General features: G+C 34.6%; 2 protein-coding genes across 2 annotated transcripts; both read left to right on the forward strand.

Moving 5' to 3' along the window:
- Positions 1-12208: 12208 nt before the first annotated feature.
- On the forward strand, positions 12209-20261 carry LOC125048468 (translation elongation factor 2). The gene is made up of 15 exons (XM_047647124.1): positions 12209-12354; positions 12685-12899; positions 13289-13482; positions 13679-13876; positions 15061-15196; positions 16187-16409; positions 16659-16805; positions 16912-17073; positions 17174-17338; positions 17643-17834; positions 17924-18103; positions 18387-18676; positions 18835-18937; positions 19320-19577; positions 19985-20261. Exons 1-15 carry the CDS (start codon positions 12352-12354, stop codon positions 20051-20053), a joined length of 2535 nt encoding a protein of 844 aa, XP_047503080.1. The 5' UTR covers positions 12209-12351; the 3' UTR covers positions 20054-20261.
- Positions 20262-23616: 3355 nt separating this feature from the next.
- Positions 23617-24453, forward strand: LOC125048592 (UMP-CMP kinase-like). Its single transcript, XM_047647341.1, has one exon. It carries the CDS (start codon positions 23808-23810, stop codon positions 24447-24449), a length of 642 nt encoding a protein of 213 aa, XP_047503297.1. The 5' UTR covers positions 23617-23807; the 3' UTR covers positions 24450-24453.
- Positions 24454-24866: the final 413 nt, after the last annotated feature.

Raw genomic sequence — 24866 nt, forward strand, 5'->3', positions numbered from 1 at the left:
ATTACAAAAACGGAACAAATATTTACAACAGGTAAACAAATATTTGTCCTCCTATAGTTTTTCCTTAAAAATTACATTATTTTAACCAAATAATTTACTGGTTGCGTTGTAACTATAGTTAGAGAATTTCAATATTATTAAAATAAACTTGTAAGCTACATATTTTTTTTGCTCGTACCACCTTTTTTATACTTTTTCGCACAAAATGTTCATAGTCGAAAGGTATAACCAGAAGATATCATACGTTTTGACAACAATTATAAATAACTTATTATTATGATAATTAATATTATATTTGCATGCCTATTTTTATATGGCTGATTGTGCGGTTTTTTTGCAAATAAACGATATATGAATATTATAAAAATGAGAAGTAGGTACTTATAGCGATTAGAAATCACGTATGCCTTTTCAGAGGATGTGTGACCGATGTCTTCTAATCTATATGCTCCTAGAGAATAAAATCATTTACAAACGTGCAAGGTTTTATAAGTCACACTAGTTCAACACATGGGCAACCATGTGATCAATATATTAATATTAATAATGGTGGCTGCGGTCACATTAACATGTATAAACGTGCGTAATTATCTACTTTAAAATTGTACATAATACGACTGCATAATACATAGTCATAAGCTTTTTGTTTAGTATTACATAAAATAGGCGTAATTACGCTTAGTAAGCTGGTAAGAGGGTAAGAACTTAGAAAGACAAAAGACGAGTCAGGACCGTACTAGAGTAAACAGAGTCTGTTCCAACTCCTAAATGTAAAGGTAAATATGCCCCTCCAGGCTGTTCTATGGAGACTGCTCCAACGCAATCTTGTACCATAATAATGCTAATAATAATAATGGTATTCGCTAAGATACATTTTTCAATAATTAAGGATCCGCTTATCCGCTTAGTTTCACCACGAGTCGAATCAAGGCTCAAGTTCCTGGTTTCGAATCCCAGTTAATAACTGTTTCGGAATGAAGATCAAATGCTTTAAATTACCTGAAACGGGCACAGAGATGTGTCCACAAGTAATGGAAGTAATCCCATCAAACATGAGATGCTTAAAATTATATTACGTAGGTAACGGAAACTCATGGTTAACCATCTGGAGCGATTTGGCCGTCTCCACCTGTTTGTCTTTGATTGTGTGGGTTGCAATCACAAAGTGAAATTGGAGCTACGATATAAACCAGATAGCGTTTAGTACCTCTCTATAGAACCTAACTAACCTAGGTACGTGCCTGCAAACTACTTCGGAGGCACGTATAATAAACTTTACGATCTAACCGAGGTCTTCATAGATTAATCTTTATATGGCTTTGTTTTATTCGCGATTTCTACTTAAGGATGGTTCACAACCCGGAGAAGTAGTTTTTAGGAACCCATTTAATTAATAATATAATTCCCATCCTCGGTATATATTGTAATTCTTTAGTAAATTTTTTGAATATGTGATCTAGAACTACATGACAACTTCAATTATCTCCACAGCCGCTGTGCTTCGAAATGTAGAACAGTCTATATAATACAAAAAAAACATACGCGTTACTAAAATTTTCTTTGAATATTCAATCAGATCCTTGTCTCTGATAGTGTCGATTTGAGGCGGCGTCCTTACAAACGTTGTGTAAAAATAAAAATGGCGATTAAAAAGAGTGGCGGAGAGTTTATTGCCAGTTCTCTCCCGTTCTACGCCCTGGATTTGAGAACTGGCAGTAAAATAAGAAGCATTAAAATGTATTTCTTTACTGACGAGTCATAAGTGTATATTATGTTACCTATATGATTAAATGATTTTTTTTTACTTTACATACTGGTATCACATGCAATGCTTCTGCAATTTCGTCTATTATTTTGACGATATAGAGAATATTGGACGATTATGTACCTACTTACTTTTAAGTGAGATTTCTTACCTTACCATCAACAATAAACAATTTTCAATATGAACGTAAAGACTTACATATTACTTAATAAAAAACCTCTAAAGCATTACGCCCTTCATATTATGTTTTCTTACAAGGTAAATTAATCTTTTATGTATAATTTTATGGCTTGTAGAACGAGCCTTTATAACTCGAGGCTAATTTGAATTACTCACCATATATTATTACCACAGTGCTTGCACACCTTGCGACCCTAGAATCCATCATAACTTAATAGTTTAAATCGATATTCAAAACGTATGTACATGTTTCAAAGCGTCTATATGTCTAACTTTATAGTGAAAATTTGTTGAAAAGGTCACTTAAAACTTGATTTTAGTTAAAAAATGGTCTATTTAAAAGGACGTCAATTCCAGAACAACAGCATATTGCTTGATACATTTTACAGGCCAAAAGCCTCCTGCCGTCCGTCCACAAGCTAACTTCTAACCCTATTACTTAAGGTCTGATTCAAAGCGGTAATCTCTTGGTTCTGTGTATCGTTTTATTCCCGAACCGGCTCTTCTTATGACTCTTGATTCCGTTGCCAGGTCCTTTGGAGAGTTATTACAATTAATATTCACCGTGACATATAAGTTTACGAACAACCTATCCTAACCTAATCTTCAAAATCTATAATTATACCGGCCCTTATCGCTTTATCAGTTATATCAGTTTTATTATTTAATATGCAGAAACTATTTTCATATAACAGTGATAAATTGTTACAGTACTTAATTCGCGTCATTAGTAAAGGAATTTTACAATAACTACAATAATGATAATTGATTTGTTAATTTAAAAATTTTAATTTGGAACGTAAAGAATCATGCCAGGATGCTTCAAGTAACATGCTAATATTATTTAAAAAAATATCTAAGTGCCCGTTTTTAACAACAATACAGAAGCAAGCAAGGTTTACCAGCTTACAATTAACAAAAATAGTAATTCAATTAAATTATTTATACATAATTAATTAATAGGGTGTACTCGTAACTTGTGCCTGAGAGCGATGATTATTCGTACCATATACCGTTTATGCATTGGTATCATTTATGACTGATGGCGGCAGAAATTCCGCCTATTACCGATTTTCTCATCAATATACTATTTTAACAAGTGGACAGTCCCTGAGGATATCAGCGACGTATTCAAGTTCTTTGTGGTCAATTTCCCAGCGCAATCAGCCTAACATATATGTTGTGGTGGCGGGACTCCGGAGGCCTGGCGCCGGCTGAGCGTCGCGACGTCTCGACGCCTTCGCCCCTCGCTTGGGGTGATCCCTACTATCATAACTCGTTGGCAAATCTAATATGAACATTAAAAGTCTCAAGTAACACTTGTAGTGTAAGAATGTATAACGACGAAGGACGTTTGATTGTAATTGGTTGGAATCTAGTCGCGTGTCTGTGAACTGTGAACCAATAACAATTAACGAAATGCACTCTTCGCTTGACTTTTCATTCTCTCCCCCCCCCCACTCGCGTATAGGTTTCGATTTTCAAATTGTGAGAAACGTATTTTCTTCGACAGTATTTCCTGAAGTGCTTTATGGGATTAGTCGGGTTCGGGTACTTACCCGACTAATTATCCGTGAAGCACTAACGTACATAGGACCAACGTTAAAGTATCAAAATTATCTACAACACGTGTGCTAAAGTAGACTGCCAGATAGGTCGTAGATATTGTTGTCTGGAATTTTTTGATAAGATAATGACGCTATTTTTTAAATACATATTATTCTTAGGTTTTAATAATATAGATTAATGGAAACAAGATCGATAAATAAGTTTCATCATCGGACGTCGAGGAATACGAAATTCCATCCGTATCACCTTGTCATCCGTCGTTCCACGCTTAAACGCTTAGTTAAGCGTTTTTAAGGCAGATTTAGCCGCGCACCACCACTATGTGGAACGGCTGCCCACTGAACTATTTCCAAATCACTTTGACTTCAAGAGAAGAGCGTACCAATTCTTAAAACTCCAGCCACGCACTTGCGAGTCCTATGGCAATGTGATTGTCTATGGGTGGCTGTATCACGTGATCTTCCAGCCCATTTGTCCCGTTATCTAAAAAAAACTGATAATATATACAGATCTATGACGCAGTAATGTTCATCGAGGGCTTTTCCAAGTATCCAAATATTTGATAAAAAATAAGAAACAAGTTTTCTTCCTTCTTTGAAAAAAATTACCGAGAATTAGTCTAGTTCTTCTAACTTCCAGCGCTTTCGTGGCTGATTCGGTGGTACATATTGTCTTTATCGAAGGCTATGGTGATTTGGATTCCGACGGTAATGATTCCCGGTTTGCTGTCCGATTGTCATTAAACCAGCAACACACACGTAGTGTCTAACAGAAGTACGAACAGAAGAACGAGCGTCTAAGAAATTATTACTATTCATTAGTCACACAATGCGTCTTGTAACATCGATGCGACCCACCTGCACTTTTGTAAAAAATATGGTACATATTGTTAGCACCTTATATTTTTATTTTAAATAGCTTATATTTTTTAAATAGTTAGTTACTTGCATACTCCAAAATTTCTCACTAAGTGAATGAAATTCTTTGTGAAATAAAGTATCTTTGAACCGAAGTACTTAATCTGCTTAAAACAATTTATTCTATCGAGTTCGATTCGTTTAGTATGACCCATAGTAGGGGTCAGTAACCCTATGCAACGTCACGATCCCCGGGTCTCAGACGGCAGACCAATAATATTGTGTGCATGGAAAGTGGAAATTACGCTGTATTGTGTAACGCTATATTTTCCTATTTAGGTCAAGTTAGAATGTTACGTGTTGACGTTCATTCGATATGGCCCGTTTTATTTAGCTATTTCATGGAGTGATCATATCTAAGATTTACATTCCATACTTTAAACGTATGGAATTTTAAATACGGGTGTCATAATGGATACACAGAGATGGCCCTGGTTTGGTGAACGGCATGTGCATAATTAGCTATCATATAAATGTGTTTTTTTTTAAATAAATAAATAATTTGAACTTTTACGTTTCTACATCTTAGGGAAAGATTGGGCCAAGATATTATGATCTTTTTGCATTTGGAGATATTATATTTGAGTAGCATTACTGCTTATCTCCTTTACATAGCATAAAATGGTTCTCGTCATTTTTGAAGTCGGTTAAAAACACAGTCACATATCGCCGTGTATAAGCACACCTTTTAAACTAAACAACGCATTTAAATGCAGTTTTGATCAATCGAAAGTGAAGATATAAGTGTCATGATCTCGACATAGCGCAACAAAGCTGCTAATATATTTTGAACTATGTTTTCCTGTATCCTTTTTATCTTAGTTCAGAAAAATCTAATCCTGCTTAAATGTCTAACTTTCCCCGGATTTTATTTAAATAAGTCGTGTAATTTTTTCTTATAAATAATTAGACACGTAACTCGGTAATAGTTCACACACTGTTTTATTACCTTAGTAAATCAATAAGTAAATAAATATATAGAAGTACTTGGCTTATTACATATTTTTCAGTGAATTCATAGCTTGTTAAAATACCTTCTATGTACTAAGTAAACCAGCTAAATCCAACTGAAACTACTAACTTAATAGTTTTATAATTTTATGTACAACGTTTTCGCATTTTATTTGTAAAATGAGTCATCCATCTTTGGCGCCAATGGGCTTTAATTTTTGTCCTGAAAATAGAGTAAATTATCTGAAAAATGGCGCGCACCATCCGCGGCTATGACTCACAACACCGAGGCGCCATCTGATTTATTGCTAACAAACTGTATCGAATTGGAAGAAACCATTTTTGTAGCCACAGATTATAGACTTATTATCTATAGATAACATACGCAAAACTTTCACTGTAAGAAAATATTTTTTTAATTTGTTTCCTGCAAATTTCGTTCTTTCTTTTTCTTTCTCTTCTCTTGTAAGCTGAATTCGCGGCTTAGTGTCAAGGGTTACGTACCTATATAAGATTTTATAAGACTTCCAGATAAATGCATTGAGCATGGGAAGTCATAGGCTTAATTCACCGGGCACTATTTCTTCAGATTTATTACCCAAACAAACGCAAACATACATTAACGGATACGAAAGTAGAAGAAACTCTGTTTAAATGTTTTAAGTTTGATTAAATGTTTATTACACATTTAATCACTTAATTTTATGGATTTATTGTCTATAGGTTATAAGATCTACAACACAGTAGCGTACGCATATTAATAAAATAAATAAAGTAAAACAAAAAGACTAAAGTAAGCAGAATAAGAGCAAGTGGCGACTTAACGGTGCCATCTGAACGACAAATATAGCCACCCCAAGTTAGTGTGACAAACATTTTGTTTTTTAGGATTTCAAAAATATTATTAATAATATTTTTTTACCACTATATATTAAATTGTAACGATAATCAACTAGAGACTTGTGGGCAAAAAGCATTATAACATATGAACATATAAAATTAATTTAATTAAATAATTATTCTCTATAAATTGTCAAATTATATAGGAACTACTGACGTAAAAACTAGCTAAAAGAAAAAACAGCTTTCCTACATAAAGTGTGGCTACAATTTACTGGCAACACTGACACATCTTAATTAGTATTTAGAGTAGAAAAGACAGTTTTGTTTGCTACAGATTGTATGATGTCATCGGACTATTTCAGTGCTTCGTTACAAGTTCACTCCCTTAAGCTCAATTTATTGCGGGCAGGATATAATTATCGCATGGGGTACTAAAGTAATTAATGTACGCAGTCGAAAGCTTTTGGCAAATATATTGATCGGATGGTGTTATTCTTTACTATATTTGATTATATTTAATCTGGTTTACGTTGTACACAATTACGTGTTAGTATATTTTGAGATAGATAAAAAGAAACTCTCGTTAAGTTGTGAATCCCGTCGTGTTTTTATAAGCCTCATATAAATTTAATAGGTATTAAAATATTATTACATGATTAGTTTTCATATGTTAATATTTTAATGCCTATTAACTATCACTTTGGTATCATGTAAGGAGATGAATAATCCTGAATATTTGCCACAGAGACCAAACTTTTAATTTATTTTAGTTTTATATTTATCCATTAGAAATTAAATTATTTTTGAACCAACACAACTTGGCTTTGGCACGAAAGGTGGTTGTGAGGCCGCTATACACAGTTTGCACTCTTTTTATAATTAAAAAAATTGATGTGTTGTTAAAAGTTGAGGTCAAAAATGAATTTAATTGTTTGTTAGTAACGAGTCCTTATAAAGGCTTTTGACAAGCCATCACAACTACCATACAAAGGTTACGACTTACGAGCTCTCTTCAGAAGTTGGTTGTCAACAAGGAGAACCTTTTGGGCCGTCTAGTCTCGCTATAAATTCTTGTACACATAATTTAAAATCAAATTATAACGCCAGCTATCTTGATGATGGTACTCCAGGAGGTAACGCAGATGTAGTACTTTCAGATCTTTTTAAATTTATATCAGATTTTTATTAAATTAGTCAAACTTTAAACTTTAATAATTGTGTAATATTGATTCCATGATGAGAATTTAGCATATACCGACGACATAATATTAGACAGGCTGATGAGTTCGTAGGTTAGATTATGCTACTAGTATAAATTTGACAACTATCATACTTTTAGTTTGTGTTTAAAAGATGGATAAAAGGGAATTTCGTGTGTTATTAAAGCATTGCTTTTTGGCGAAAAAAATACTACTGAAGCCAAGGCTTAGCTTTTTAAACATTATTCGGACTCTGCACTAGGTTCAAATCAACCGTTACGAAGTGGTTTGCTAAGTTTAAACGAGGCGAAGTGAGAACCGATGGCGATGCACGCAGTGGACGCTCCAAAGAAGCTGTTACTGACGAAAACATTAAAAAAGTCAACTGACTATCCTCACTCAACGAATAAGTATCGCAATACAGCGTAGAAATCTTGACAGCATTGTAATTAAATAAATTTAAAAAGTTAAAGTACCTTTGCTTTAACTTTTTAAATTTATTTATAAATTTTTATTATTAGTATTATTGCTATGTAGGTTAAGAATATTGTATAAATACTTTATTATGTAATTACCTTTATCACAGTTGATTTTTTTTCTGTATAACAATATTGAAACTTGAGCGCCGTTTTGTGCTTGAAACTACAAATCAAATGGCTTGTATCGCTTACCTGATGCCTAGTTTATCAGGCAAGGCGACAAGCTCATGGCATAAAGTAACATTATCCAGCTGCATAGCGTATTTTTAAAATAATTTGTAATTCGGGTGGTGTGGCGTAGTGCCAGTCCATGACACATAGGAACAGAATATTCTACTTCCGTTAATTGGATCTTATTTTGAATATGACACTGGCAAATTTTGAATTTAAATATAGAAAAAGAAATCTTATTTATAATGACAGCCGTTCTCTGGTAAATGAGATATGTACCAGGGTTAAAATTTGTGTCGCTTTGACAATTGACTATATACATATTTCATTCCACACATAAGCAAAATAAATGAAGTAAAATAGTTTAACACAAGTGGTTAAACAAGCTTGCTTAGATAAGTTTCCGACTAATTTATTTCGTGATTCAGTATATTATAAATTATTATATTATGTCCCAATATTATTACCTAATTTAACATAACACGAAGTGTAGAGAAACGTTTCAATCAATACCAGTCGTGGGAAAAACATTCCATATTTAAAGATAATAGTTATGATAACGTTTTAAATATGTAATCAGAATTTTTACTCACAACAGGGGTGTCTATACGCCAGCTTAATGAAGTCCGTTTCTATAGGGTCGGGGAAGTGTTTTCTATATGCAATTAAATAAAATCAGCACAACAAATACTTCTTTGCTTCTTTTAGGTTTGGGCCTTAGATTTCTGTTTCTGTTTCGTGTTCATTTAATGCTTTCCTAACTGTAAGAGCGAGTGTGAAGTGCGGACTAAGGTATTGGTGCGAAGGGGATCGAACCTGCGACCTCAGGTATGACAGTCGAACTTTGAAACATGCTCTATACGTATATCTCTATCGTATTGTCTACTGGTCAAAAAAGTTATAAATGTAAGATGGCTCGATCCCCTATTGAAGGGGTTCAAAGTAAGAAACTTTTGTAAGATACATCAAAAGCCGGCACTAAACATGTCCTTTCCTGTAATAATTTGTTTAATAAAAAATGTATATTAAGAGTATATTCAGAGTTTAAGTAGTTTTTCCTCGTATCCCTGGCAGATTGACAGAACGCATGCGAAGACCTTGGGAAAGTTCGGTCGATATAAGCGTGATTCACAAGTCATTGAGGTTTTCTTGTTTGGCATTCACAGCTTCTTAAGCAATATTTTATTTAATATCCGGTTAGATTCACTTCTAACCCTCACAGCCCACCATCGACTACCACGCCGTAATCATTATTAAGGTTTTGTTAGCGTTAATAATTTACTTGATAGGAAAAGATTCTTCAAATGTGTCTAAAACGGTAGCTTAGTGTATAGGATCAAAGGATTGTGGTCAACGTAATAAAAAATAAATCAGTGGCACTTTTTAGGTCTGGGCCTCAGTTTGATCATGATCAGTCAATCTAATAGGCATACCGGTGATCATCCTCCTGTGCCTGAAACACGCTGTCGACTTTTTGGGTGTAAGGCAAGCTGATTTCCTCACGATGGTTTCCTTTACCGTTCGAGCGAATGTTAAATGCGCACATAGACAGAAAGGCACAGCCGGGATCGGAGCCTACGACCTCAGGGATGAGAGTCGCATATTGAAACCAGGCCAGACCTCAGGGATGAGAGTCCCACGTTGAAGCCACTAGGCGTAAAAGCGTGGGATAGATAAACTTGCACTTAGATGCCCATTCAGTTGGGCCCGTTGTGCGTTTAGTCCTGGCTAATTAAGCCAGCCTGGCTCCTTCCAGAAGCTCAGAAGTTTCCTGCGCACTTCGCAGGCTTCACATAGCGACCTCACTGCTCCGGGAATTTACGGTCGTTAAGAAGCCACAGCCACGCATTCCTGGATGTAGGTGACTGATTCCTTTGCGCTGAAACAGCGTTTGCAGAGAGCACAAGTGACAAAAGTGTTAATTACAAAAAATATTTTACTATGATTGATCTACGAATCATATCAGTACCTACAGTGAATTATTATATTACATTTACCAAATTAATTCCAAACTAATAAATTATAATGTTTCACTCAAATAATCATTATTATTTTTTTCCAAAACTAAGTCGATTATTAAAAACTCTAGTACTCTATCTTTGAATGTTTTTGGTAAATTATTATAAACCTGGATTGCCGTTATCACATGAATATAAAAGGCGGTATTAATCAACTTAATAAACCAAGAAAGTCATGTAAAAGAAATATTGTTTTCTTTACGTCTTAATAAATGTCTCTTTCAAAAATCAATCTAAATGAACGATCTCGTTGGACATTGACCTTTCATTATATGAATATAAGGATGTATTGATTGTTGTAATTTCGGCGCCCTTTTTAAAGTTTGTTTACCCTCGAATGTAGTCAAGCAAACTTGGATTTATCGTCGATCGTAATTATCTTTTTATTGAGCAATTTCCAATTTGATGACCTTCAACTATGTGACCCTCGATGCTATAGGGCTGCCACAAACATAGAGGAAAGTCAGATTTAAAAACTGCAACATAACTTATAGAAAAATTGTGGTAACTAAACATTTCAATTCAGTATAATCTTTCTTTTATGGTATTTTCTTTAAACGTGTGATGCATACGTTATAAAATAATATAATTCTGCATTTAATGTTTTTTTTTGTTTTTTGTGATACTAATTATACTGACTGTAATACAAAAAAGAAAAAAATTGGTATAAATCTAAATATTTCAGTTTATTTGAAGTCGTATTAGATTTATATACGCTTTACATCTATGTATGAATAACATAAAAGTAATATTTTATAATACAAAATAATTGGAATATTCGTTACAATTTGTATGACAAATTGTGTCATACAAATTGTAACATTTTTGTACATCCTTACCGGCGCCCTCGTTACAAATTATAGGAAACTGGAAAATCGCAACCCTCACCCTGAAGTTTCCCTCATTTTCTGACAGATATAATACGCCTTTGGGAGTGTTATAAAGCACTTATATACTATACAATACAGTCAATTTAGCCTGTCTGGAAGATATGCCTAGAAATTTTAACTTATTTTGCTGTGTTAAATAATTATAGTATGTATGTATTCACATAACTTTTAAAACTAAAGTTTTTAACCTCTTCGCGCGGACTTGCTTTAGGTTACAATAATGAATTTGTACTGGTATTGTGACTACAATTGAAAATGGGTCAGATAATAGTGCTTATGCCAACTTTCAGTTCCTAGAAGCTGCTTGTCAGCGGCCAAAGACCTTGGAAGTCTTTGTCTCGTTAACAATAATTATATTATTACTGATTATTAATATTATATATGTCGGCCAAATTGATGCGAGTGAAACTGTGGGGGTAAATGTAGTTATTGCTGGTAATTAGGATCTTTTTTCTCCTTAACAATAAGATTAGAGTTGTTAGTGACTGACAGTTAAATGGTAAAAACGTATTTGTTTTAAAGGTGTTAATAAATAATTTAAATTCAGAATTACTCCTTGGTTCGCCATAGATACATAGGATTATTCGGTACTATCGAAGACAATTTAAGTGCATTTTTAATATTTTCAAATTAATACATCGATCTACATTTATCAATAGTTTTGAGTAAAAGCATTTTATTAAACTTTAAATTGTTAACTTGTAAATGTAATTTTATAAAATTTTCCTAACATAAGTATTTTTTATAGTGGCTTTTGTAGTAATAATTATTATTGTTGTAAAGGTTGATATATGATCTAGTAACCGTTATTGTTTTCACTTGGCTTTAATTATAAATCAATAATTAAAACAATTTTTTTTAATGAAAGTTTAATTTATACTATAATTAATTAAATTATATCTCATAAACGGGTGTTTCACGCAATATCATATAAAATGTAAATTAGTACATACTAGTAGCATCTGTTGGCGAGTAGATGAAAATGTAACTACTCTGTCATTGTGGTTTCGTAGCTACCGACATCTAGTGTTTCGCCAGTTTATCGTAAGTCCCCTAAGAACCATTGGATCATAATCAGACTATGAAATTAATTTATACATATCAATTGATCTACATTATTATTACCTATACGAGGTTGTGTTGTTATTCTATTATTAAAATGATTTTTTTATATTACTGCTTATGGTCTACGAACAGACTATGAATATACAAGTAGTAAAAATTGTTGTCTTTGGCTAACTCTAATCTGACAGTGACAGTTGATGTCCACATCCGGCCCACGAAGTGGAAAAGAGTTCTTTTTCACGCGTACGCCATTGTTGGCGTATGGTAGTTTATATTATTAAAAGGAAATCATAAACCATCCAATATGGTGAGTATGGAAAATGATAATCGTGAAAAGAAAAGTGTAGCGAAATAACAGTGCTGTTAATTAGCGAGTATATTTTGGTGTAATTTGTGATAAAATTAGTTTTTAAACATAGTTCCATCACGTCGGACTTCTTTGTATTGGGGTGACGTTTTCAGTGTTCCAAGTGAAGTGTTGTGAAAAAATTTAGCATCGTTTAACCACCCCGGAAATAATTATTAGCTTATTTAAAACATGATTTCGAGAAGTGCGTTTGAATATTGAGAATTGGTTTATTGTTTTGCTCTAAGATGAACATGTTCAGGATATTAAGTGAGCTTTTGGTTTGTGCAGGTGAATTTCACAGTAGACGAAATCCGTGGGATGATGGACAAGAAGCGGAATATCCGAAATATGTCCGTGATAGCTCACGTCGACCACGGCAAGTCTACACTGACAGACTCGCTGGTATCAAAAGCCGGTATCATTGCTGGTGCAAGGGCCGGCGAGACACGATTCACTGACACCCGTAAAGATGAACAGGATAGATGTATCACCATCAAATCTACGTAAGTTGCACTATCATGCAATATGGTTGCACTTTCACTCTAACCTATAAATGTCAAATTTCTATCTGAACTCATTGAAATCGCTAAATAACTTAAAAAGGCACGGTTTGAAGGTTAACAGAGATTTCATAGCTAAACATTGAACTTTATTCATGCAATAATTTGCATAATGTTTTTACAACTTATTTTCAATTATTAAGAATGCCATATTGTAACAAATATGTCTTATACCTTTTTCTTATAGTTTACTTTTCTATGATGAATGTTCTTACCATTAAAAATCTGAATTAATTTGAAGATTTTTTAGAACGGCCATCTGATGTCATTACACTATCATATTAACATTTGTTTTTTTATTTCGAAGTTACTAACTGGTCTAACATTCTTAGGGCCATATCTATGTACTTCGAGCTTGAAGAGAAAGATTTGGTATTCATCACAAACCCTGACCAGCGTGAAAAGAGTGAAAAGGGTTTCTTAATCAACTTGATTGACTCACCTGGACACGTTGACTTCTCTTCTGAGGTGACAGCTGCCCTCCGTGTAACCGATGGTGCCTTGGTTGTAGTAGACTGTGTTTCTGGTAAGCACTTTCACATGATTCAATAAAAATTTATTGAAATACTTCACACTCAACATAACCATATGTAAAACTCTGTTGGTTTTTGTGAAGTCTTTGAACATATTTATTAAAGATATAATTTTAATATATATATTTTATTTTAAATGCAACAGGTCTATTATTTTACCTTGAAATAATGATTATCTTCTTTGTCTAGGTGTGTGTGTTCAAACTGAGACTGTACTCCGTCAAGCTATTGCCGAGCGTATTAAGCCAATTTTGTTCATGAACAAGATGGACCGTGCCCTCTTGGAGTTGCAACTTGAGGCTGAGGAGTTGTACCAGACTTTCCAGCGTATTGTAGAAAATGTTAACGTTATTATTGCCACTTACAATGATGATGGTGGCCCAATGGGTAAGTTGTATAATGTTAGTTATTAATGACTTGCTGTTTTCCCATATTAAATACATAGTTAATAAGGTATCATACTTATTATTGGAAATCTACCAAAGATAACATTGATGGCTGTATCATCATGATTGTGGTTTACATTCAAGTACAACCTAGTCATTTGAATATTATTGTTATAAGATGATTATATCCTTGTGTATACTGGGACCCTGCCTGTGGTTTAGAATCTAACTGGATAATGAAGAATGAGGATCGCCTGGTAATAAGTTGAGGGTGGGGAGTTAAAGATAGATATGGATGGTTATTGCCATCTATTTGTTGTTGTGGATTATAAATTGTTTTCTTGTGACTTTATATTTTATTTTGGAATTATTTCTAATTTTTTAAGGGCTTTCGGAAACGCAAACGTCAAATAAGGTAGGAAATATTAGGAAACAACAACATCCAATACATATTGAGTTGTTTGGGTTTTAATGTTACTAAAGGCTTGATCATTACCTAATAGAAAAACATTCAGTGAATAAGATTTCACTTTGCTTAAGAATTCAAAAATATATTCAGACTGGGATTTTACTAATCTTTTTTACGAAACTTGTACTAATGTAATATTAATATATTGTATATATTAATCATAGAAAAAAATATATAACAAGTAACTTAGATCTGTAAATGATATAATATATTATCCATCAGCATATTTTAAGTTTGTATGTAAACTGGTTTATGGTTAGTTTAATAATGCATGTCATTGACCTGACATTGAGATCGTTAAAAATTATCAAATTGTGACGTCATCATGCACGTGTGGTAAACTGTTACTTCACGTGGATTGATACTGACAAATAATGATTAAATAATCCAAGCAATGGTGCAGATTTAATCTAAGGAGAAATATTAATATTTAAAATTATTGTTTCTTTAATTAGCAACTTGTACCTTTCACGTTAGGTAAAAAAACCAAACGATTTAGGTATTAAATAAACATGTAATTTTAAAAGTTTATGATTGATTACATACTTTCCATAAAAAGGTATTAAAGTAACAGATAATGTTTTAAAATGGAAACTACAACAACAATGACTTGTTTAGATTTATTTATAAAATATGCCCGATTAATTATTTAAAAATGACGCGACTTGTAAGACACATTTAGTGACATAAGTTAACAATTAATTTTCCATCACCAGGTGAGGTCCGCGTTGACCCTAGCAAGGGATCAGTAGGTTTCGGTTCTGGTCTTCACGGCTGGGCCTTCACACTCAAACAGTTCTCTGAAATGTACGCCGACAAATTCAAGATCGACCTTGTCAAGCTTATGAACAGGTAATATTGGCAAAGTAACCATAAATAAATATGACAATTATGAAATTGAATGTTTTGTATTTTAAAGGCGTTATACTTTTGTATCCGTATAGAAGAAAAATCATCACGAAATAAAATACATTACGCATCGAGAGAAATGAATCTTCGTCCACTTTCAATGTTACGTTTAATACACATTTTTACGTAATTACTATAAAGGACAAGAACTAGTTCTTATTTGATAATTTAAAACATCAACGAAATGTCTTTAGCTAATTATAATCTTAAAAACCTTTAAAAAATTATATGTTTATATTATATGTAACTTAACATATTATGCAAGTGTGCCGAAACTTAATCGCCTTATTGACTATTTATAAAATAAGCTTTTGACACAATGTACGCCAAGCTTTTCCACAAACGCTCATATAAAAATGCGGCTAGCTGCAAGCAATCAATACTTTCGTCGTTCGTAGCTTGGATTATGCAACTTCTTTTGTAGAACGGAGGAATTTTTATTTCATCTGAAATGAGAAATATTAACAATAAACTAATTGTATAACTAACTATTATATATTACTATTTGTTAAAGTTCATTAAAAAAAACAGTTATTGATGCTATACTATGCTTAGTATAAACTAACGGATTATAATATTTTACCCTAAAAACAAATTTTATTGATAGCCGTAAAATGCTTTTCTTGGAAAAATTATGCTGTACTAAGCTCAGACATAGTGCACGCGTACACGCGTTTTATTAATTTAAAATTATGTTAAAAAACCTTTTTGAATCCGTCCTATTGATACTGGGTTAAGTTTATAATGCTATACACCAGTGGCAGACCAGGACGGATATTGAGATCTCAGCTTGGATTGGTAAGGCATTCTTCATGGATGTTTTGCAACTAGTACTGAGATACAGATACTTTCTACTAAGGAAAACATGCCTTCTATTAATATGAGCTTACTTAGTTATGAAATACACTCTTAATTTTAAAATTATTTTTGTAGGCTATGGGGAGAAAACTTCTTCAATGCAAAAACAAAGAAATGGGCAAAGCAAAAGGACGGCGACAACAAGCGTTCATTCTGTATGTATGTGTTGGACCCTATCTACAAGGTGTTCAGCGCTATTATGAACTTCCGTAAGGAAGAGATCGATAGTCTGCTCACGAAGATCGGAGTCACCCTCAAGCACGAGGACTCTGACAAGGACGGAAAGGCTTTATTGAAGGTAATATTTTCGTATGCTTAAATTCTGTGCTCGTAGTCCCAAGTGTTGCCAGTTGATTCTTATAAACTTCTGGGTGTCAAAGAGGACTTACAGCAATTCTTTCCGGAATTGGCCATATGCTCTCCATAGCTTATGACCCCAAAAATGATTGATACATTTTTGTTTTTTTATTGTACTTTAAACTTCAAGAATTTAATCTTAAAATTCCCGGGTGACAGTGTTTATTTATTTTTTTGCGTTCTCGTGCAGGTTGTCATGCGTAGCTGGCTGCCAGCTGGTGAAGCTCTACTTCAGATGATTGCCATCCACTTGCCCTCCCCTGTAGTCGCCCAGAAATACCGTATGGAGATGTTGTACGAAGGACCTCACGACGACGAGGCCGCTCTTGGTGTCAAGGTATGAAGAAAAAGTTCAGTTATTAAATAGTATTGTATTTTTAATATTATAATTAAAATATATATACTTGTGATAAACAAAAATTAAATTAGTAAGCATGTCTTAGAACTGTGACCCCGAAGCACCCCTGATGATGTACGTGAGCAAAATGGTACCGACATCTGACAAGGGACGTTTCTACGCCTTCGGACGTGTTTTCTCCGGTAAAGTAGCGACCGGACAGAAGGCGCGTATCATGGGACCCAACTACCAGCCCGGCAAGAAAGAGGTAAGTCATGAAATTTCAAACGATTTATTTTAGCCCATTTTTTTCTATTGAATTATTATAATGTGACTGTTAATACATATGGTGTTGTTATCTATCTCAGGACCTGTACGAGAAGACCATCCAGCGTACCATTCTCATGATGGGTCGTTACGTCGAAGCCATCGAAGATGTTCCCTCTGGTAACATTTGTGGTCTGGTAGGAGTTGACCAGTTCCTTGTCAAGACTGGTACCATTACCACCTTTAAGAACGCCCACAACATGAAGGTAAGAATAAACATTTGTTTAAAGTGAATTTTTCATAGCAAGCGAAAATTTGTAAGTAAAGTCCCAAGTGTTGCCAGTTGATTAATATAACCTTCTGGGTGTCAAAGAGGACTGACAGTAAGTCTTTCCGGAATTGGTCATATGCTTCCATAGCTTATGACCCCAAAAATGACTGATACATGCACTATAACAACAGGCGTCTTTTAGTTTGATGTGAAAAGTATGAGCTTAATTGTTATATATATATTATCAATAAGTATTAAAAAAAAACTTAGTTTCACTATAATATTTTTTCTGTAAATAGGTCATGAAATTCAGTGTCTCGCCTGTAGTGCGCGTGGCTGTTGAGCCCAAGAACCCCGCCGATCTTCCCAAGCTAGTGGAAGGTCTTAAGCGTTTGGCCAAATCCGACCCTATGGTGCAGTGCATTAATGAGGAGTCCGGTGAACACATTGTGGCCGGTGCTGGAGAACTTCATCTTGAGATCTGTCTTAAGGTATGTATTTGATTAATCGTGTTGTGTTATGTAGAGTAACTGAAGGTATCTAGGTAATATTAATGTGACCAATATTTTTGTTTTGTTAGGACTTGGAAGAAGACCACGCATGCATTCCAATCAAGAAATCCGACCCCGTGGTGTCATACCGTGAGACAGTGGGTGAAGAGTCCAACCAAATGTGTCTGTCCAAGTCTCCCAACAAGCACAACCGTCTGTTCATGAGGGCCTGCCCCATGCCCGATGGTCTGCCAGAGGACATTGATGATGTAAGTTTTTTAAACTCTAATATATACTCTAAATATATATTTTGATCACTAGATTAATACATTTGTAACTGTATCATGTGCATTGATTTGAACACCCTTCCGACTACCGTGCCGTGCCTTAGCAAGGGCACGTGTATTCGCGTGTCGGGGCATTGAAGGCTACGGCTTTGTGGGAAGGAGATAAAACTCGACTCGCTCTAAACGCTGCATAGGACCTCTATCCTTATGTCCTAGGACTGCATGCTACGGGCGAGAAGATACAAATATTAAATTTCTTTCGCAGGGTAAAGTTAACCCACGTGACGACTTCAAGACTCGTGCGCGTTATCTGACCGAGAAATACGAGTACGACTTGACCGAGGCCCGTAAGATCTGGTGTTTCGGTCCCGAAGGTACCGGCCCTAACCTTCTCGTCGACTGTACTAAGGGAGTTCAATACCTTAATGAAATCAAGGATTCCGTGGTGGCCGGTTTCCAATGGGCGGCCAAGGAGGGAGTCATGGCCGAAGAGAACTTGCGAGGTGTCAGGTTCAACATCTACGATGTCACCCTGCACACCGACGCTATCCACAGGTTTGTTTATTATTCATATCTTTAGTAATATTTTTATCTGATTTCTAACAAAATTTAATAGACCATCGAAAACTCGCTGGTGTCATCTAGTATTTGAAATTTAAATTTTTCATCAATGTAAACAATACACATTGTAACATTTGGTTTGTTTGATACAGAGGTGGTGGCCAAATCATTCCAACGACAAGAAGATGTCTGTACGCCTGTCTTCTGACTGCTGCTCCACGTCTTATGGAGCCCGTGTACCTTTGTGAAATTCAGGTAATGCATTCTAACCACGACGCCAATATGCGTTATTGTCACAGAATTCGCCCTGGATTCAAATTTGAATAAATTTCGTAGTCGTTGCTTACTATTTAATGAATCTCAAAAGCAAGTAATACTAAAATGAAAGAAAATCTTCATCCACGTGAATTCCTATGCGGGCGAGAAATGTTAGCTCGTGCGCTTTTCCGACGCGTGGAAAAATAACAGTTTTGTGTTTTGGCAACGACATCCATACATTCTTTGCCTCAATATAAGAACTAACACTTGTCTAAATCGTAACCACCCCGATTGATTATCTCAAAAACTAGGGTTTGTCGTTGCGTAATTGTTGGTACTCACAAGAATTGGCAGAGATTAATTGTTATAACGTTTGCAGTGCCCTGAAGTAGCCGTGGGTGGAATCTACGGAGTACTCAACCGTCGTCGTGGACACGTATTCGAAGAGTCCCAAGTTGCCGGAACTCCCATGTTCGTCGTGAAGGCCTACCTGCCCGTCAACGAGTCCTTCGGATTCACAGCTGACCTCCGTTCCAACACTGGAGGACAGGCCTTCCCTCAGTGCGTGTTCGACCACTGGCAAGTCCTGCCCGGAGACCCAAGCGAGCCTGGATCCAAGCCATACGCCGTTGTACAGGTAACAAATTATAATCTTTTCATTAGAATATGTGTGTGTTATATACTGTTGTAAAATTTCAAAACCATTCAAGTACACGAAACCGTTATGGTTATAAGGGATGGGGTAAAAATGAAAACGTGAATTTAAAAATTTAAAAATACTTAAAATAATCCTTCCGACTACCGTGCCGTGCCTTAGCCAGAGCACGTGTTCGCGCGTGTTAGGGCAATGATGGCTACGGCTAAGTTGGAAGGAGATTAACTCGACTCGCTCTAAACGCTGCATAGGACCTCTATCCTTATGTCTTAGGACTGCATGCTACGGGCGAGACGATACACATTAACTTAAAAATAATAATTTTAATACTGTTTTTTTATTACGAATGCCCGATAAATCCATTTCAACCAAATGAATCTTTGTTTCAGGAAACAAGGAAACGGAAAGGACTCAAGGAAGGTTTACCCGACCTCGCGCAATACTTGGACAAGTTGTAAACGCTTAGCAAACTACAAATACATCAACATTGTACTATATATAACATCCAGTCTACATTTTTATTTGTAAATGAGTTCTCAATAGAAGCTACACGCTGAGCGAACTTTTATTTGTGATATTGTCCAGATATAGCATACCCAGCTAAATGTTGCACCGACACCATTATTATACTGTAATTAATTTTTAAATTATAATTTTTCTATTGTATTTTTGTCTTACTTAAAAAAATGCGCGCAGTGTAACACGGTTTATAATTAATCAACTTAAAAGGTGAGTTGCAGTCTTATAACATGTGTTATGTATTGTAAGAAAAGTACTAACTGTTGACTTTGTTTCAGATAAGCGTTTACAAAATGTCAAAAATGTAAGTCTTTATTTGCGTTATTTTAATTAACATGTATAGAATATTTTGTGGTTTTTAAATGATGATCAAAACACAGACCTGTTCTGATATGATGAGGACAACCTTATTTTCTTCTGATTTACACTTAACAAAAAAATCTTTTATAGTAAATGTTTTGTCAAATCAGTATTTTACAAATGCTGTTTTTGTTTCAGGTCAGAGTCATGATTGCCCTTATGAATAGTTTCTGATAAAAAAAAAGTAAGTATGATAGAATTATAGCAATAACAAATATTGTAAAAAAAAGTTAGAGCACCCCTGACTTAAGGCCTCTGGCCTTCATTGCCGGACTAGACTTTCGATATTTCCTTCAGTTAGGAATAATTGTTAGAGAAATGGTTGTTATAAAAATCAGCTTGCTCTTGAATAATATTATGATGATAAATCTATGCCATATGCCAAACATGATGGTTACATAAGCTCAACAGGACTGAGAAATTTTTTTTTTAAACCATAAAAAACGTTAAAGGCAAACATAATATAAGTATTTTTGTTTCTTTACAGATTTTCTATATATCTCAAATGTGTGACAGATGCACCCATTTATACATTAAGGTACGTATTTGATAAATGGTTACACAATACAAAAGCCCATTGTTTTAAGAAGTTTAAAAATGATGTTAAATTAATGCCAGATGCTCCATGGTGGTTACATAAAGCTCAACAGGACTGAAATATTTAAGAAACTTAAAAAAAATTGCGATAGATCCAAATAAGGCAACAATGAAATTTATTTTACAGGTGCCATTAAGTGATGGGACATTTCACATTCTTTACAAACTAAATTGTGAATGGTAAGTTGTCTTTTAAAACATGTTTTCAAATTTAAGAGCCTAAATTAGTTGGGCGGTACCTTAATTTAATGTAAGACTTAATTAAGGCTTTAGTTCACCATTTTCGCTGGTCGGTATTCTAAGATTGACGTTCATATTATAGAGCTCTGAATCGCTTGACCGTAAAACGAACGCGTGTCGATGTTTTACGTTAAACTTGCTGCTACTAAACGTATTCTAATATAATTGCCCTATTAAGTTTTATTAAATGTTTATATTTTGTAACAACAATTATGATGATGAATCTTTCACAGACCTGTTCTGAATTTTTTGCGGACAACCTTATTTATTTTCTGACTATTGTTATTCTACAAACTAGTCTGTTTTCTTCATTAAGTCATTCATAATATTGTTTTTTTTGTTTACAGGCATATGGCGTGTCATCACTATGTTTTGATGAATTTGTAACTGAAAATAAAAAATATATTACTCATTCAATAAGTTTAGTTTCAATGAGAATATCCTTTTACCCTTCCTTATATAATAAAAAACGATCTTGTGTTATTAGTATTATTGCTATAAATCTAAAAAGGTATATCTTAATTCCTTATCACCGTTATTACGACTAGGGAACGAAAAGTATAAGGTCAATAGGTCATCAACTCTGGGCTTACCGATTCAATTTTATAGTTTTAACACGTTAAACGCCAATAGAAAAAAACAAAAATCGTAAAAAAACTTTTTTGCTGTAATTTGTTTATTATGATAATATATGTATAGAAAATTAGTTTTATTAAATTCTGCCCATGGGTTACATAGTTACAGCCAAATATATAACTGAGGTCACCGGTGCACCCCATGGCGCACAAATACAAAAAAGACATTTTCCGTTACCCTGCGCCGTGCCACCCACCCCGCCGGCCACCCGCTATTCACTTCGACAGTGTTAGTGCGCTCGCGCTTACGACGATTGCCTCTGCTTTGCTCTTTCTATTAGTTTCCTACTAAATTTGTTTTCGCTACATAACGAACTTAACTTAGGTTGCGTTAATAATGTACGAGATCCTTAGGTATTGGCTTAGCTATGGAGGAATTAGACACAGAATGAATTGCAACAAATCAACGCGTTAGCATATTATTTTACAACAAACCCTTTGAGAACAATGATTGCCACTCAGAATCAGATAGCGAACAGATGCTAATACCGAAAATAAAAAGACGTTAGGTTATACTTACTTGCAACTGACAACTGGTATACAAGCTTAGAACTAGGTTATTGGAGAAACAAACCCATTTAATTGGCACTTTGCGAAAAAACAAGAGGGTTAGGCTGTTCTAGAATTCAGAACTGTAGAAAGGTAAAATAATGGCTGTGGAGAATGAAGACGGAGTAACGGTGTTAAAATAGAAGGATAAGAGGGACGTGCTTTTGCTTTCGACAAATTTGCTGTGGTAGAGTAAACAGACAAACAGATTCGGAAGCCGAAGATCGTATTGGATCATAATAAATCCGAAGGGTCTGTAGATATGAGTGACCAAAAAGGTGCCTATTCTTCGGCATTGCAGAGAACCGTAAAATGGGCGGTTTAAAAAAATCGTAATCATCGTAAAATGACCATAAAACGGTTTGGGCTTAGGTTGACATAATTGTGAACCCTGTATGCATGTTTTGTTATTGTTTTTCTTTCTGACATCTTTTCTCATCAACTTTTACTGTATTATTTGACAAAATTAATGCTAAATATTAATATTTCTAAGGGTTGGGTTGTTGTAAGGCCTGCACTTGTGGATTTCCGAACTTTTTTACACTTTGCAATTTCCTAGTTTTTCTAAAGATAAATTTTATTTTTCAGTAATATTGGTACACAACACAACACAACATACTTTCTGCTAATTTTTGTTTAAAAAATAAAGACTGAATTGAGTTAAATATCCAACATTTTTGGAACGAAGTTTTATTTTTGCTTCTTTTTTAAAATCCTTCGATTTTTTCAATGTACTATCTAGGTACATTTGTCCCAATCCGAAGTATTGTTCTACGGCGCCGTGCCGGTCACATAGTACTTTAAAATCAACAGTGGGTATGGCAGACGACGAGAAAAAACGGTTTGAATAATATGTCTTTAACTTGAGGTCACCGGTGACCCCCATGGCGCTATGATAGAGGAATGATGAGGTCACCGGTGACCCCCATGGCGTTCAACGTGTTAAAGATGGAGGATAATCCTTTAATAATAGATTTTTTAAATAACAACGAAACTCCACGAGAGTTTCTTAACGTGAATCTATAACTTGATAGTTGATACCAAGCGATAATGATTAGTGAACAACAACATCAACAAGCCACTTTACAATCTTGCCAGTAGCCGTACTATAGCTGTACAGGGCACAGACTATCTAAAAAAAATTGTATTCTAATGTCAAAAAAGCTGACATATCGCAAATGTAACTTATGTCTAAAATCTAATGTCATATCGTTAACTAAACAGCCAAGGTCACAACATTCAGTTACGCGCATGTTTCTTCCGATAAAATTATTAAATTTAAAAATTTCGATTCAGTTCGCTCTCATATTTCATGTGGAATCGTTTGTTCGGCCCCGTGAGGACATATATTGCAAGAATGCTGCCGGAAGTAGTCTTTGTCTTGGGTGCACCCGGCGCCGGTAAGGGAACTCAGTGTACATTTATATCCAAAGAATTTGGATTTATTCATTTATCGGCTGGCGATTTACTACGAGAGGAGCGACAGAGGCCTGGTTCAGAATATGGTGAAATGATTGAGGAGAAAATTCGCAACGGAGAAATCGTACCAGTTGAGGTTACGTGTTCATTAATTCACAAAGCTATGGAGAAGTCGGGAAAGTCGCGGTTTCTTATTGATGGGTTTCCGCGTAATAAAGACAATTTAGAGGGTTGGGAACGCGTTATGTCCGATAAAACGAAACTTCTATTCGTGTTATTTTTTGAGTGTTCGCGAGATTTGTGCACCGATAGGTGTTTAGGACGTGGCGCTGCTGGCAGCGGGCGTTCTGATGACAATATTGAAAGTTTAAAGAAAAGGTTCAATACATATTTAAATGATACTATGCCCATTATTGATCATTATGACAAGCAGGACTTAGTATGCAGGATCAATGCTGAAGTGAGTCCACAAGAAGTATTTGCTGATGTAAAAAAATGTTTCACAGCTTTAGGCATACAAAGTATAGATAAGTAATATTGTTTTAAGTAGGTCAATGCCAATGCGGTACTATTGTTTTTATGACAAAACATTGAGTAGCTTAACTATTCCTCCAAAGAAATAGATTTAATGATTTCATAGACATTGTCAAATTATAAGTGTTGTATGTAGTATCAAAATATGTTATCGTTGTTACTATTGTAGTAAATATCTAGTGTCTGGCTATTAATAATATTACTTTATATAGTGTTTCTATTACATCTCTTATAGCTATTTGGTCATGCCAAGTGCAAAAAACGATGTATATAATAGATCAATTAACTTCAAGGTAACATAAGTTACATGCATGACTCATTTTGAAGGGAATGCTTAGTGTAGATAACAATTGCTTTAACAGATAAATGCAATCAATTTAAGGGGCAAGGATAACTTGAATTATCATCATTCTACTTT

The sequence above is a fragment of the Pieris napi genome, chromosome 1 (assembly GCF_905475465.1).
Source record: "Pieris napi chromosome 1, ilPieNapi1.2, whole genome shotgun sequence".
Lineage (NCBI taxonomy): Eukaryota > Metazoa > Arthropoda > Insecta > Lepidoptera > Pieridae > Pieris > Pieris napi.